This window comes from Olea europaea, chromosome 18 (genome assembly GCF_002742605.1).
Source record: "Olea europaea var. sylvestris chromosome 18, O_europaea_v1, whole genome shotgun sequence".
Taxonomy (NCBI): domain Eukaryota; kingdom Viridiplantae; phylum Streptophyta; class Magnoliopsida; order Lamiales; family Oleaceae; genus Olea; species Olea europaea.
Window position 1 is genome coordinate 11,333,139 of NC_036254.1, and position 17,290 is coordinate 11,350,428.

Sequence of the window (17,290 nt, forward strand, 5' to 3'; positions counted from 1 at the left end):
AATCAATTTCCAAATAAGTGCTAATATGCAATTGACGATGATGTAGTAATATGTTAATTATCAAAGTAGAATTGGTTAGATGAAGACTTAAATTGTCAAGGTACAAACAGGAGCTGTCAAATAATGTTTTTGAGGTGGGTGTGGGTTAGTGGAGAAAAATCATCTATGGGTGGATATAACATCACTGATTGTTAAAAGTGCTTGTAAGATTCGTAAATATATCCACATAAAACATGCCATAGTAACACGTGAAACCAAATGCCTGATGGATCAGAAGTCAGATTGAATGCCATCCTCACCATCCCTATACCTTCATATGCTTGATATGGATTCTGACAAGCAATACCCAAGTCGAGAATTCTCAAATGGAGCCGAGTTAGTTTTTTAAAATTTTTAAATTTGATTCAAATAGAAAGTACACACATCTGAACTTTTCCAACCTCGACCCATAGTGAAGTCGAACTTCTATTTTTTGGGAAAAACTTCGACTCAACTCTAAAGTAGATATACTAGCCAAGTGTATTTTCCCAATTATTTATTATCTAAATAAGTCTCGTGCCCAGGGCTTCTAATTGCTAAAAGACTGCTCGTGCACTATGCAGCTTGTTGCTAATTTGTGAAGTGATCATAGAGCCCCCAACTACTAAGACTGGTAATCACCAATTAGGAACGTTTAGTGCATGTTTGGGCAGTATTAAGGAAGAAACACAAGTTCGTGATTTTGTAGACTACTGTGTACAAAACACACAATTGGATTAATCCTAACTGCCTTGAACTTCATCTGTATAAAAACCTCCACGAACAAGATTAAATTTTTCCCGACTGCACAGAGGAAAGAGATAATAGCAACTCTTTTAAGGATTCAATGAGATTATAAAATAATAAAAAGAAATTACCTTCGTGCAGCTTTGCAGGTGTTATTTTCAACTGATCAAAGAAAACCCATAATGGATTGACTAGTTAAATAGACAATTTCTCCTGAATTATAACACGCAAATCATTGCAACTTAAGAATATTAAAGAAACAATTAGTTAAGGCATTTCATCGAACTGTTTCTTCTCACACTTCAAATCGCAGGTTGTCATCACTCACAAGCAGGTTGGTATATTCCTTTTATGAAAGATTGTGTTTTTCATTCCCTCACATATTACTACTCATCATTCATTTATAAATAAATAAAAAGCTGTAAAATAATCATTGCAGTGGCACTTTTGGGATTTTTTTTCCCCGTTCCCTCGTCCAATTTTCTCTGCCACTCTCTCCTTCAGATTCTAACCGGGGAAAAAAAGACAATTCTAGACCAGAGAACTAACAAAATGAGAAATGTGTCTTGTTCGTAGATGGTGGTGTTGGATTTACATGTGATGGTTGTCATTAGGGCTGCACACAAAAAAATCTTGCAACCGCAAATCGAATCAAAACCATTTATTTGAAACTGTTGGTTCGGATCACGTGGACCCACAAATTTTTTTTTGTCAAACTAGGGATGTCAACGAGTCGAGCCGAGCTTTTGCTCGGCCAAAAAATTTCGGCTTGGCCCCAGCTTTCGGCTCATGTTTTTATGGGCAGAGCCAAGCAGGCTCGATTTTTTTTTCTTCTTTAAAACTTTCTTTTTAAAGGCAGCAAACTTGGTATAATTCTACCTTGCTGCCTCTTTTTCTTTTTCTTTTTTTTAATAATAAAAGCTCATGGACTGGCTCAGGCTCGGCCCGTGTCCCCAAAATGGGGCTCGGCCTAAGCCTCAGCACTATTGCTCCGAGCCACGAGCTAGGCCGCGGGCTACCCGAGCCGCCGAGCCTTTTTGACATCCCTACCTCAAACTGAATTAAACCATTTTAAAATGGTTATGTTTATATTTCGATTTTCAAAAATCGCACAAAATCAAAACAAACCATCTTTAAATTTTATAATTAAAATATTAATTTTATTAACTTATAAATTTTGCAGTTTTCACTTTTCATGAAAAAAATCAATTTAACAATATAAATTTCAACTAATTCATTGAGATAATTATAAAAAAGTAAATTAGGTTCATCATTATTGGCACATGGTTTAACAAATTCACAACATATGTTCTTACCCAATATCTAACTAAACTAAAATTATTTCCAAATCATATGAAATGAAAAGAAAAACTACCGCCGGTTCCGATCGTTTGCTTCTAACCGTACGTTGTTGTGCGCAGAGGATTATGTGGAGTAGCTATCCGTTGGCCACGTGAAAGGTCCAATTCTCAAGGTCAACACATTCTACTAGAAAACATGCTCCTAAAGAGTTCGCGTTTTTAAATAATAATTTGTTATTGCTCCTGAAGTAGCACAATATTATTAATACTCCAGTAGAATATTATTAACTCCTAAAGAGCATGAATAATAATTTTCAATATTCAAAAAGAATATTGACATATTGTTCATAAAAAGCATAAATTACAATTTTTAATATTTCAGATAAAGATATTGATTTATTACTTTTGAAAAAGCAATAGTAAGACATAGTAGAACTCCACAAATATTAATATTTGTTTTGAAAACATACTCATGAAGAGTTAATGTGTTTAAACAATAATTTATTGATGCTCCGAAAGTAGAACAACGTTGTTAATATTCTAAAACAAATATCATTGCTCATGAAATGGAACACTATTATCGATGGATATTTTAGTTAGATTTTACTTGCCCTCAAATAGCATAATTAAATACGATCTAACATAAATTTTTTTTTTGTTTTTTTACTCTTGAAGAGTAAATTCTTATTGATTTATTATTTCAAATAATAATATGTTATTGATCTCAAAAAGCATGACACTAAGTTTCAATATTTTAGAAAAATATTAGTATTGCTCTTTAAGAAGCAATAATAAAATACAAAGCTCTCTTGAAATGACACATATTTTGAAGAATATATTATGTGTAATTTATGAATTTGTATTTATTCCTGAAGGAAAACATACGACTTATGTCATGTAGACATTTATCACTATATAATTATATAATATTTAATCATATTTTTCGAAACTAAATCATCGAATTATATCTTATACTAAATCAAAGGTTTAATTTAAATGGCATGACTAGTTGGACCATTACTGGATCAACAATAATGCAAAATTAAAAATTCAAATGGGTATTCAATAAAGAATCAGAAGATTCTTCAACTCAATTCTATATGATATTTGTTCTCTTTCATGAAAATTTTTCATTAACTATCACTAGCTAAAATAAGAAATAAATTTCTTATATTTCTAAAAATTAATTAAGATGATAAATGAGGCTCCATCATCCTCCACGTTTATCATTAAAATATTATTTGTATCTAATATATTCGATATATATACTAGATGATTGCATGATTTTCGCAACTTGAAGCATGCAAAATTACTATTCAAATTTTAAATTATAAGCATAATTTTTAGATTATATAATCAAGACTATGATTTGTTAATGTTAATGATTCTAAATCTCAACATTTTAAAAATGTTAGTTGGGATGTCAATAAATTGTGTAAGACTCTTATTTGTTAAAGTCCTCCAAATAATTGAGAACAAAGCATTTCCCATTTTTGTTTAGGGAACGCTATTACGTATCATGCCAACATCATAGTCAGAGCCTAATTTTTCTATCTATTTATTTTGATAATGCAATATATATAAAATTGAACCACCACAATACACTAAGATGAAAAGTAAAGAATGTTGAGAATAAATGCGTAATTTGAATCCTTACCCCAAATGAGCGATATTTTGTAACATTGAAAAAATGATTGTCAATTTGATTGGAAATTCTCTTAGCATTAGGAGAGGAATTAAGAAATTGGAAATAATGTACAAATGTTTCTTTACCTAAATCCTTGTAAAAGATCACTTGAGCCAGAAGTTTGAAATATGATTTATTTAGATGCATTTACTAATCAAAGAGATAAACAATATCCCATGCACTAATTTTAAGTGCTCCAATTGATTTGATATCCTAGGAGGACAATTTCATAGTATTATATTTGATATATGTATAGCATGTCTAAAACGTGATGATATTCGTTTATAATGCCCCAAAAAAAAAATCTCCAAACGAAAATGGAGCAATTCATGAAGGAAGTCCCATTAAGGAGGCATATGCTTTTGATAAGTATTTAGACGTAACAAATTATAAAATTCTAGAAGATGGTCAGGCATCTGATATGTTGAAAATTAAGATATCTCAATAAGTTATGTCATAATGGAAAAGCAAATAGTATCAAACAAGAAAAGAAAAAAGTTGTCGACAACCATTTTAAGCATGATGTACTGCATCATATAATGAGGAATCAAAATAAATTAGTCGAAATATATCGATCGAAGTAATGATTGACCAAATAAAAGAGATATCAACCTAAATTGAATTTACTAGAGAACCTGAGATTTCTAGATTTACAATCTGAACACCTAAAGGTGTCTATTTATGCGAAATGAAAATGAAAAAAGTAAAGTCGTAATATGAAATGTACAACTTTTTTACATAATAAATGTCGCAAAGAATTATATAAATAAATAAATTATCAAGTAGTGGATGTAATCACAAGTCTCTATTTCATTAGATTGACAATGCATGAAATCTGATATGCACATAATAAATGTGATTACAGTCAACTTATCTTACATATAAATTTAATACTATTCTTGAAAGATTTAATATACTTGAAGCATAATTCAAGTCACATTATCATGAGAGGAAGTAAATACGCATTGTACTCTTTTTTCCTTGACCAAGGTTTTGTTCTTTTGGGTTTTCCTAGCAAGGTTTTTAATAAGACAACTTTTGTAGTGTATTCAAAAGAATAATGTACTCCTTTTTCCTTCTTTAGGATATTTTCCACAATGTTTTCCTAATAAGGTTTTAATGAGGCATATTCTTTGTGCAATGGTGTCCTTAACCTATAAAGTGTTTACCTCCATTACTTTACTCATTGAAGGACGATCTACAGGATTCATCTGTATGCACCATAATGCAACTATTGTCATCTTCCTAGTAATCTTCCTTTCTTCACAGCCTAATTCCTCAGCATCTCCAATTTCAAGATCCTTACTCTTGTTGAAATGATCATATATCCAATCGGGGAAGTATTGGCTAGAAAGTTCCGTGTTTTGTATCAAGTTTTTCTTTAGACTTAACATTTCCATCAACAACATTCCGAAGCTATAAACATCTGCCTTGTAGGAGACAGCCCCAATGCCTCTGTTGATCAACTCGGGAGCTACATAACCAATTGTACCTCGTGCAGCAGTAATAGTTACAATACTAGTTTCATTCGAGTAAGATTTGGCTAGCCCGAAATCAGAAATTTTCGGAGTGAAGTTATCATCGAGAAGTATGTTGTGTGGCTTAATATCGAAATGCAGAATTCGCATGTCACAACCTCGATGCAAATATTCAATCCCTTGAGCAACTCCAAGTGTAATCGCTTGCTTTTTCTCCCAAGTTAATGAATGAATTCCACTTTTCTTACAACAGAGATACTTCTCAAGTGAACCATTAGGCATGAAGTCATATACAAGAGCACAATGGGACATATCTGCACAATAACCAACAAGTCGAACTATATTGACATGATGAATTCTTCCGGTAGTGGTAACTTCATTGATGAAATCTTGTCCATTTGATTTATTTTTGCCTAGTATTTTCACTGCTACATCCCTTCCACTTCGAAGCTTTCCTTTGTAAACTGAACCATAACCCCCTTCACCCAATTTTTCACGGAAACCTTTGGTCATTTTCTTTATGTCTGAATAGGAGTAACTGATAGGCATCAGGTTATTCTGACTGCGTAGAAAGTTTTCTATTGCATTAAACGTTGATAAGTGTCTTGTTCTCAGTTTATAGACAAGTAATCCGAAAACGAATGGAATTCCAATTAAGATCTTCATAGCAAGGTTGATCACTGTTCATTTAGAAACGAGAAGACTAGTTAGAAAATTATTTAGAAAGGCATGATACTTCCAAGAATTCTTTCTTTACATTTATATGTTGGAAAAATGTGTCAGGGTTCTTCACGTGGGCTGACTTGACCAATAGCCTTTAAAACCAGATAAGAAGGAATAACTTGATTTTAAATTCAAACTTCAACTTCTATAGACCTTGCTCTAATTTCCTTACTTCTTATATGCGTGCAGAAGAAAAGTGACTGAAGTTAGGGGGAAAATGAGGCAGAAATACATTCATGCATGATACTGCAACTGTGATAGAAATGGTTAGAATATAATATTTTTGTTTATGAAGTTGGCACTTGAATTGTGGAAATGAAACTTGCTCTATTGTACTTAAGTTTTAGGACCTTTGTACGTTAAATTGCGGATTCGAATAATAGAAAAAGTGAATATAGCATATATAGAATGGAAAGAGCTTACCCATGCCGCAAATGAGAATTGAAATCACAAGCCACCCTGCGAGTAAACCATTAATCCAATAAGAAGAAAGAAAAGAAAAAGATTACTATTAGCTCTAAGAGCATGTTTGGGTAAACTTAAAAAGTTTGCTAATAACTAAGTCCCTGTTTGGGCTCATTCTCTATTTTTTTTCTTTTTTCTTTTTCTTTTTTTTTTCAAACTCATTTCAATCAAATTATCACAATAAAATAATTTTGCACGTAAACACTAAATTTTTTTCCTACTTTTAACTACATATTTTTTTTAAAAAATCATTATTATTAATTTATTCTTCCAAGCAATTGGGCTCAAATAGAAGCTAAATAAATAAATTTTAAAGTAACTTTTTACTGACCAAAATTGAAATAAAATAGAATATTTATTTGACAAAACCCACTTATTTGAAAAAACCTGTGCATGGTGGATTAACTGCCTTGTTCACTTGGCTACTTTTGCCCCTCTTTGATTTTTTATTTTTATTTTTTATTTTTTTCAAATTTAAGACAAAAGCTTGAATTTCAACCATTTCATTTATCTTCTTTCTGTGACTCTCAAATAAATAACTTTTTTTTTAACTTATCGAAACATGTTTGAGATATAAACATTACTTAATTATACAATATTGCATTTGATTTTACATTAGACTAATATTCATGTAAGGGCCCGTTTGATTGCAAGAATGGAATTTGGATGGAAAGAAAACGAATTTTATGGAATTTAATTGCCTAAAGCTTGTTTTATTGAAAATTGTCAATTAAATGTGTTTGATTGGTATAATTTTTCACCTGAAAAATGTTAAAATTTTGGATGTTTTGGTGTTCGTTTGGCTTTGTTATCATGAAAATTGTCAATTAAATGGATATAATTTGTTATAAATGTGGATAGAGTTTGTTTCCAACGCAAAAAATAATAATAGTAATAAAAAATAAAAAAAAGAAGCTAGAAAACCCAATTCTCACCAAAGCCAAAGGAAATTGAATTCCTTCGAAACATAGAAAATGGCATCACGTGGGGATAATTGGAAAACCAATTTCATGGAATTTTTGGCCATCAAACATATCATTTGAGTGGAAAATCCATTTTCCATGGAAAAAGAAGCCTATCGAACATGACCCAAGTGTATTTGCATGTGTGTGTATATTTAATAATTCACGATTTATGATAAAGATACATATTAAAATTATTAAGTGTTTTGTACCTATGTTTGGGTTTCTTTCCGTTCAAATTACACAATATTAGGTTAAAGATATTATTGTATTATGATATAAAGATCAACATAATCTGCTAATTTAATATAACCCATGAGGAAGAGAAAAAATGTTTTCTGAAAATTTAAATGCGCTTCACAAAGAAAATTTTCAAATATTGCAAGACAATTTCTTTATAAAAATTATAGCAGTTCAAGGATTTAGTCCTTCAAACATGCCTTTCTCTAACCTAAATTAACCGTGCTAGACTTAAAAAAGGTTGAACCCCAACCTTAAGGGTCCCCCACCGCCCTTGCCCTGGAGTATCGTGAAGAAGGTAAATCGCAGATTATGCCTCCAAGGGTACATGGTGGAAGGCTGCTTGTATACTTGCACTTATCCAAGAGCCAAATCCATATTTCAGGATTCGAACCCTTGACGCGGCAGTCTCAAGTAAAGTTGGATTTCTCCACCCTCCCCTTTTACCACTTGGAGATGTGCCACACATATACGTGAGGCCCACGTACTCTTTTTAATGCATGTGGGGCTCTTCCTGTAAAAGCCCAGTGAATAATTGACTGTACACTGGCATTATTCAACCTAAATAGAGAAAAAGAGGAGAGAGTGTGAAAGGATCCTTACAGTTACATTCAAAGTCAACGTACCAACTCGCATCATAGTCGCCTACAATGTAACAACCAAATATTGTCAGAACAAAAATTTAAAGAAACTTAAAATGTAAGGTTGTTGAAGTCTATACGTAACTAGGAATTCTTTCTTTGCCTGGCACATGAAAAAGATGAGCTATTTTACATTTGGGGTGTGTTTGAACCCCATTCATATGTAGTAATAATAGTGATTTTTTAAAAAATATATAAAAAAAATTATAAAAAATTAAATTTATGTGTAAAATTAATTTATTAAGAAAATGTGTAATTTAAAATGAGTTTTACAAATTGAATCTCAAACAACATTTAGCACTCATTTGGCCCCCATATTTCCAAATTAAAATTAGTGGAATAGTTTTTTTTTTTTTTTTTTAAATGAGTGGTTAAAAAATAAGGAATTTTTTTTATTTACATGTAATATTATTTTATGGAAGATGATGTGATTGAAAATAGAAAAGAAAAAAATAAAATTCAATTTAATGGGAGCCAAACGAGGGCTCGGATATATGTAGGAAAAATGTGTCAGGGTTCTCCAAGTGGGGGTTGAATTTACCCATAGCCTTTAAGCCCCCATTTGACCCCTATTAATTTCTATTACATTACATTACATTTTTAACTTTATTATTTTCAACCACACAATCTTCCATAAAATAATATTTCATGTAAATTGAAAAAAATTTCTTTTTTTTTCAATCACTCATTTTTCAAAAAATTACTATTCCACCCATTTTGAACTCTACAAAATGAGGGCCAAACAGGGGCTAGTTCAACCTTCCTTATTTCAAATTTGACTGAAGTTGAGAAAAATGGGGTAGAAATTCATGCATGAAAATGAACCTAAAATAGAAATGGTTCGAAAATAATATTTTTAATTTAAAATTTTCATAAAAGTTGGCGCTGAGATTGTGCAAATGAAACTCTTTCTACTGTGGTTGAGTTTTAGACCCTACCCTTCGTACGTTAAATTAAATTGCGGATTTGAAGTATACAAAAACTCAAAAAGCAAGTAATTTTCCACACAAGATTTTAAAAAAATTGCATTTAAGATACAAATTTCTATATTGTAATGTCAAATGACATCACAGTATAAAATGGAAAGAGCTTACCATTAAACCTGATGTATTCGTAAACTCGTATGAAGTACCCTGCAAGTTAACCATTAATCTAATAAGAAGGAATGCAAGAAAAATATAACTAGCTCTAAGAGCATGTTTGGCTGAACTTTAAAAGTTTACTTATAACTAAATAAATAAATTTAAAGTAAATAACCTTTTATTGATCAAAATCGAAATGAAGTATGTTACTTATTTGAAAGTAAGCTACAAGTTACTTTCAAAATAAGCAAACTTTTTTTAACTTACCCAAACATGTTTGAGAAATAAATATTACTTAATAATAAAATATCTCATCTGATTTTAGATTTGAATAATATTCATATAAGTGTATTTGCATGTGCGGGTGCATCTCATAAAGATTTCACAATTTATAATAAAGATACACATCAAAATTAACAAGTGTATATACCTTGTTTTTGTTATTTTCCATTCAAATTCTACAATATGAAATTAAAGATAATTATTGTATTAATTTATAAAAAAACATCGTAATCTGCTTTATTAATACAACCTATGAAATAACAAATGTGTTTTGTGAAAATACAATGGACTGCAATGTGCATAAGTTTTTTTCAAGTATTGCAAGACAATTTTTTTATAAACATTTTGCCATAGGAGGATTGTAATACTGTAACCTAAATTGAGATAAAGAAAATAGAATGTGAAAGGATCCGTACAATAAAACTCTTTCCACTATGGTTGAGTTTTAGATACTCTGTACATTAAATTGCTGATTTTAAGTATACAAAAAGCAAGTAATTTACCGCGCAAGATTTTAGAAATTCTGCATTTAAGGTACAAATTTCTATACTGTAATGTCAAATGACATCACAGTATAAAATGGAAAGAGCTTACCAATGGTGCAACTGAGAACATTTAAGGGGGCCCCTGCAAGTTAACCATTAATCTAATAAGAAGGAATGCAAGAAAAATACAACCAGGGGGCGAACGCAGAAATTTTTAGTTAGAGGGGCACAATCAAATTCTGTACAAATTGAATATTTTGATTTGGATTTTTAAATGATTTATATTCGACCCAAAGAAATGCAGATTTACATTTAAAACACATTTCTTCATTAATATTTTGCTCATCACAAGAAAATGTGTATTTATGTTTAAAAAATTTATAGTATATTTAATAAAAACAATCAATTCAAGTGATCGAAGGGAAAAAAATATAGCTAATATTCAATCAAATAAATATAATTCGTTAAATAAGATATAATCAGTTCAGACGCATTCTATGTACACAAATAGGATAGAAAAAATACAAATTTAGGTTCTAATTAATTGAAAATTTGATTGAAAAATGAAAAATTGTAGTATATATGATAATTTGTAGAAAAATTATAGACAAATTTAAAAAAAAAATAGAAAGATTAAGATTTTGATAAAAAAGTGTGAGGAAGAGCGTGAGATAAAGTGAGAGAAAAGAAGAAAAATTCAAATTTATTATGATTTTACCTCTGTTTGGTGGAGGTTAAAATCATATTTTTTGTATATTTTGATAAAAGTTAAAAAGATAAGGATTCAATTAAATATATTATTAAAATTAATTGTTAACTTTGATTTGGACTAAAATTTAAATTCCAATCAATACCAAACATGACTAATTCACAAACAATAAAAAATAAAAATAAAAATAAAACTCTCAATATTTGGGGGACCCCAGAACCCCACTTGGGTCCGCCCATGATACAACTAGCTCTAAGAGCTTGTTTGGCTAAACTTGAAAAGTTTGCTTATAACTACATAAATAAATTTAAAATAAATAATTTTTTATTGATCAAAATCGAAATGATGTACGTTACTTATTTGAAGGTAAGCTAATTTTTGGCTGCAATCTGCATAAAATTTTTCAAATATTGCAAAACAATTTCTTATAAACATTTTTGCAGTTTGGGGATTGTAATACTGTAACCTAAGCCCCTGTTTGATGCCCATTACCTGAAAATGAAAATAGCGGGGAATAGTATTTTTTAGAAAAATGAGTGGTTGAAAAAGAAGGAAAATTTTTCGATTTACGTGTAATATTATTTTATGAAAGATTGTGTGGTTGAAAATAGGAGAGAGAAAAATGGAATGTAATGTAATTTAATTTAATGTGGATCAAACAAGGGCTAAATCGAGATAAAGAAAAGAGAATGTGAAAGGATCGTTACAATAAATTATGCTGCGAATCCACTGACCAACACTGACGTCTGCAAAGCCAACAACAAAACATCGTCAGAAAAAAGTTGAAACTTTTCAAATTTAAGGACGTTGAAGTCGAATTGCATTTAACTACGGAAGTGTATGATTGTAAATTGTTGCAAGTCCAATATATATGTTATTTATATATGGTGAGATGTTGTGACCTCTACACATTAATAAATCATCAGAAAAAGGAATATTGGATGATAAGTACAAGTGTCGACTTAAATCACCTTGCTGCCCAAGACAGTCTAGTTTCTTTTAGAAATAGGCATCACTAATTTTATCATATACATTTATAAGTATAGTAACCTTTAAATCTTACCGGGGCAGAAGCGTGCAGTCCCCTTCTCATAACAAATTGGACAATAGTGTCTCCTTTTGCAATAGCTAATCTTCACAGTGAACCATGAAAGCTCAAATCCATATAGCAGAGAGCTATGGATGTCAGAAAGCGAAATATTATTGACATTCTTAAATGGCCACGATGTCGGCACACTGAAATCTATACTGCACATATCTCTTACATCTGATGCCTTCAAATTTCCAACCTTAACATACGTGTATCTTCTGGTTGATGAATAAGAATCAATCGAATCAATGACCCTGTTGCCACAAAAAGCAGTTTCCAAAAAGAAAGAAGAATTTATGGGATATGGGCAGCTCATAAAATTAATAGGCCAACTTATATTATAAAAGTGACGTGAATTGGATGAGTTGTAGGCGTAGAGGCTATAAGGATAATTATCAAGAGAGAGGATGTATTGAAACTGAAAATACGGAGGGAAGGAGCAAGGATAAGCTTTTAAGCTAGCATGAACTAGACGAATGGTAAAATTTTGGTAATCGATGGCTTGCACATAGTACTTTTCAGAGTTCAAATAAAGTGAGGCTGTATTGTTTTCACAAACTAGTTCATAGCTGGAATCACCACAGCTTTTTGGATCCCCTTTTAATCGGAAAGGATCGCTGACAACAGGAATGCTGCCACAGGCAGAACGGTTGCATTGGAGATTATTGCTTTCGCTGGATGTTTGAAGTATTTGGATTAGGATTAGGATAGATAAACATTCAAGAATGAAGGTTTCTCTAAGCATGATTTTCGATTACTGGGCAGTGACTTGTGTGCGTATGTGGATAGAAACTACTAGGGGAAAGACTAACCTATGCTTCTTAAACTAAGTCTCTGCGTACAGCAAGGGAAAGACTAGTCTTTTGCATCATGTGTGAATGCTCAAGTCTTCCTTCCATGGACACGTGATATTCAGGGATCTGTAACCATCAGAAAGAGACACTGAAGCTATGACTAATCAACCTTCTGGTGGTATTTTGGAAAGCAATACGTAGTTTCTGCTAATCAATTATTACAGCAGTCAATTCAAATGACAACTTCACAAAGGAAAAGCCTGGGCCACAAAGCTTTCGTTTCCCAACAGTTATTTGAAATAAATTTTGTTTTATTGACTTGATCAAAACAAATTTTCTAATGTAAGATTCAAACTGATAAGAGAGGAAGGTGAAGAAAATAGATGAGTCTGAAGATTATAATGTTCATCTTCATCTGCTTCAGAATGCACTTATCAAGCCTTACTATTCTTATTCTATTGAGTGATTATTCACTTAATTTAGGTGAATTATGTTCATTATTAAAAAATCCCAACTCAAATATAATTAGCGCGAAAAAATTATTTGGAGCTCAATTGGAGTTGATTCTAGCAATTGAAAATTAATTGGATTGCAATTGATCGACTGGAAGTACTAATGGAGTATTTAGTAAAAATTCATAAATTTCTAGAATTAAATTCAACATTTAGGAAGATTAGGGACGAAATTGAAAACTTCCAAAACTTGCATTGGATCAACCATTAACGATTTTATGATGGAGGATTAAAATTCCTTGTGAGCGAAACTACCGAGGGAAAGACCAACCTCTCAGCGTAATGCAGGGGAAAGACTGGTCTTTTCCATCGCGTGTGAACGCTCAAGTCTTCCTTCCATCGTGTGAATGCTCAAGTCTTTTCCATCGTGTGTGAATGCTCAAGTCTTCCTTCCATGGATTTGTAACCTTTTGGTAGTTTCTGCAACAATTCCTGCCAAGTAATTATTAGAGCAGTCAATTGGAATGACAACTTCATAAAGGAAAAGCCTGGACCACCAAGCTTTTTGTTTCCCAACAGTAAATTGAAATAAATTTTCTTCGAGTCACTCGATCGCATTGAAAAGAGAGGAAGATGCAGAAAACAGATAAGACTCTGAAGATTAAAATGTTCATCTTCATCTGCTACAAATTATTCTTCTCTTTCTTTCCACTGGTTGTAGTAGGATTAGATGATTGTACAACAGCCTGGTGCGCTGAAGGTGGCCCGAGCATTCGGTTTCCTTTCAGGCATAAATTTCTACAGCCAGAACATTGTGGTTATCCAGGTTTCAATCTGTATTGCAACGAGAGCAATGAAACTGTGCTAGAACTGTCTTTTTCAGTTAAGCTAGCAGTAACAAAAATTGATTATGTATCTCAAATAATTCAGCTACATGATCCTGATGGTTGTTTAGCCCAAAAGCTTATGAATCTTAGTTTATCAGCCTCTGAATTTCACTTCCTTACAGACGACTTGTATGACTACAGTCTGTTCAACTGTTCTGTAACTGATAGTCCTTGTCTCAGAGTCTATGCCATTGCTTCTGATGATTACGTTGACTCATATTCTTTTCCTCCATGTACCAAGATCCATGAAATTTCTTCTGTTCCAAGGAATATATTTAATGAAAAGTATCTTTATCTGAAATGGATGAAACCATATTGTGTCCCCTGCGATGCTCAAGGCAAAAATTGCAGCTCAGATGCTACTACAAGAGAGACTCTGTGTACCAACAAGCCTGAGACACGTAGTAGTATGTACTCAATCCATCTTCTATTTTTGATTCTTTAAATCTTTCAAACAAAAAATGGCTCACGTTGTTGTGCCTTGTATTATATTTGAAATAGCACAATGAGATGACATTTTAGCTTTATTTCGTTTCAGGTGCACATAGGAGACGTTTGGTTACAGGTGATTGTTATCTTTATATTGTATAATTTACAGCATCAACAATTTTCTATCTTGTACTGGGTATCATTAGAATTACTGGTCTCATTTCATAATCTACAGGTGGCACCTTAGGTGTTTTCCTTTCAGTGGGAACATTTGTAGCACTATACTATGTCTATAGGTTAAGTAGAATAAAGAAAGAAGATCATGCGAAGATTGAAAAGTTTTTGGAAGATTACAGAGCTCAAAAGCCCACCAGATTCTCTTATGCCGAGATCAGAAGGATTACAAATCAATTCAGTGAAAAATTGGGTGAAGGTGGATACGGAACTGTATATAAAGGGAAGCTATCCAATGAAATTTATGTTGCTGTAAAAGTCCTCAACAATTCCAAGGGAAACGGGGAGGAATTTATCAATGAAGTTGGAACAATCGGGAAAATCCACCATGTCAACGTGGTTCGTTTAGTAGGTTTTTGTGCTGACGGATTTAGAAGAGCTCTCATGTATGAATTTCTACCGAATGATTCACTGGAAAAGTTTATTTTCCGAGCTGGTCCTACGAGCAATTCCCTTGGTTGGAAGAAGCTCCAAGATATTGCTCTAGGCATAGCTAAAGGAATTGAATATCTTCACCAGGGTTGTGACCAACAGATCCTTCATTTTGATATCAAGCCCCACAATATCTTGTTAGACCACAACTTCAACCCAAAAGTCTGTGACTTTGGTCTAGCCAAGTTGTGTTCCAAGGAAAAGAGTACTGTGTCAATAACGGTTGCAAGAGGAACCATGGGCTATATTGCACCTGAGGTTTTATCAAGGAATTTTGGCAAAGTATCTTATAAATCAGATGTTTATAGCTTTGGGATGTTATTGCTCGAAATGGTTGGAGGGAGAAAGAATAATGATACTACAGCAAACACTAGCCAAGTGTACTTTCCCGAATGGATTTCTAATCAATTAAGTCAAGGAGAAGAGTTGCACATCCGAATTGAGGAAAGTGATGATGCAACTATACTAAAAAAACTAGCTATTGTGGGGCTCTGGTGCATTCAGTGGTATCCAACAGATCGGCCATCCATGAAAGTAGTAGTTCAAATGTTGGAAGGAGATGTGGACAATCTCACCATGCCTCCCCATCCGGTTCCAGATACAAATGGGACAAACTCCATTGCAGGAATACGACGAAGACCTCATCAGATAGAGTTGGCAGTCATATCAGAATTGGAGTGACACGGCAAATTTTAGTGGATTTGAATTTTTAAAGCACTAGGGAGTATTAAATATTTGCTTGCTGGCTATTTTTCCTTCCATTTACTGCAACCATGTTTTTCGTAGCTTTTATTTCCAACCTAAGAATCATATTTTTTCTCTAAAAACGTGTAATGTGCGAAATAAGAATGACATTCTTTTTGACTTACAACCAAAGAAAAAGAAAAAACAAACACATTTGTTTAATTGATATGCGAGCACTGACTCAATTGTATCCTTTCCGTACATGTAAGAGGTGTACTATGTAAAGACAAGCAATTAATTTCAAAAATCATAAAGCTCTTGTACTAACTGTAAGTTCAGAATATGCCCTTTCTGCTTTTACAAGGGAAATTTCACTGTCCCCGTCCACTTGCCACGTTCAGACTTGAGAGTTCTCTGCGTTTACACCCAAGTAGATTTAAATGCATTAATACCTGTCTTTTTATCCTTGATTTAAATTCTTCATACTTTTCCAAATTCATTTAACTATCAAAATAAATAAGTCTCCTATTTGGAGTATTCTTTCTACCAATTAAAAGAATGGAAAATATAATCCTTCCGGATGGGTGAAAAGATTTTACTAGTCACTATTCTTTTCTTCACATTTCGACCCTTTTTGTCAAAAAAAAGACACAAGTGCTACGGTCCCTATTAATTGTTTCTTGACAAAGAGATACTACTTACAACTACAAAAACACAACTGTAGGCCTTTGGCCCCCATAGCCAGCATTGACTCCAAGTCGTTCCAAGAGAAAGACCATGAAGAGCAAAGACTTTTGAAGCAATAAATAAAACATTTCAAAAAATAATAGGGCCGCAAACCAATGAAAAAAAATAACTCAAGTCAATTGTACACCACTTGCTTGTTGGCTCATAAGGTCTTTGTATTTTGGTGACGGACTTCGCTATTTGGGTCAATCTCGGATGACACTCCCCTCACAAGAGAGGGTAGCAATTATTTTATTACATGTGGACCCTCCTCTATTGTGAGAGGAGTGTCATCCGGAATGTCAACCTTGAACGTACAAATAATTTTATTGTTTGAAGACAATTATGAAATATGGAGTATGCACATAATACTGTAGAATTACAAAAATAAATAAAATAAAAGAAGAAGAATAGTCCATTGATAATTGCTTTACCAAATAAATGGATTAATAGAATCAAATACTGAATAAGTGCTAATATGTAGTTGACAATGTAGTAATATGTTAATTACTCAAGTAGTATTGGTTAGATGAAGACTTAAATTGTTGAGGTACAAAAAGAAGCTGTCAAATAATGTTTTTGAGGAGGGTGTAATCTCACAAATCTTCTGCAATTTCAATGCCAATGGAGAAAAATTCTTCCATGGGGGTGGGTATAAAATCACAGATTGTTAAAAGTGCTTGTAAAATTTGTTTATAGATATTATAAAAGATATTGTGTAATCTAATTTTCAATTTTTATT

General features: G+C 32.3%; 3 protein-coding genes across 3 annotated transcripts; 1 reads left to right on the forward strand and 2 right to left on the reverse strand.

Annotated features, from left to right (window-relative positions):
* Positions 1-761: 761 nt before the first annotated feature.
* On the reverse strand, positions 762-6,542 carry LOC111366735 (rust resistance kinase Lr10-like). The gene is made up of 4 exons (XM_022987434.1): positions 6,378-6,542; positions 4,923-5,911; positions 971-978; positions 762-822 (listed from the first exon to the last, which is right to left on the reverse strand). The coding sequence occupies exons 1-4, from the start codon at positions 6,379-6,381 to the stop codon at positions 762-764; spliced, it is 1,062 nt and encodes a 353-aa protein (XP_022843202.1). The 5' UTR covers positions 6,382-6,542.
* A 4,884-nt stretch (positions 6,543-11,426) lies between these two features.
* On the reverse strand, positions 11,427-12,679 carry LOC111367444. Its single transcript, XM_022988326.1, has 2 exons — positions 11,884-12,679; positions 11,427-11,566 (listed from the first exon to the last, which is right to left on the reverse strand). Exons 1-2 carry the CDS (start codon positions 12,653-12,655, stop codon positions 11,475-11,477), a joined length of 864 nt encoding a protein of 287 aa, XP_022844094.1. The 5' UTR covers positions 12,656-12,679; the 3' UTR covers positions 11,427-11,474.
* Positions 12,680-13,790: 1,111 nt separating this feature from the next.
* Positions 13,791-16,004, forward strand: LOC111367445 (rust resistance kinase Lr10-like). Its single transcript, XM_022988327.1, has 3 exons — positions 13,791-14,450; positions 14,582-14,608; positions 14,708-16,004. The coding sequence occupies exons 1-3, from the start codon at positions 13,823-13,825 to the stop codon at positions 15,817-15,819; spliced, it is 1,767 nt and encodes a 588-aa protein (XP_022844095.1). The 5' UTR covers positions 13,791-13,822; the 3' UTR covers positions 15,820-16,004.
* Positions 16,005-17,290: the final 1,286 nt, after the last annotated feature.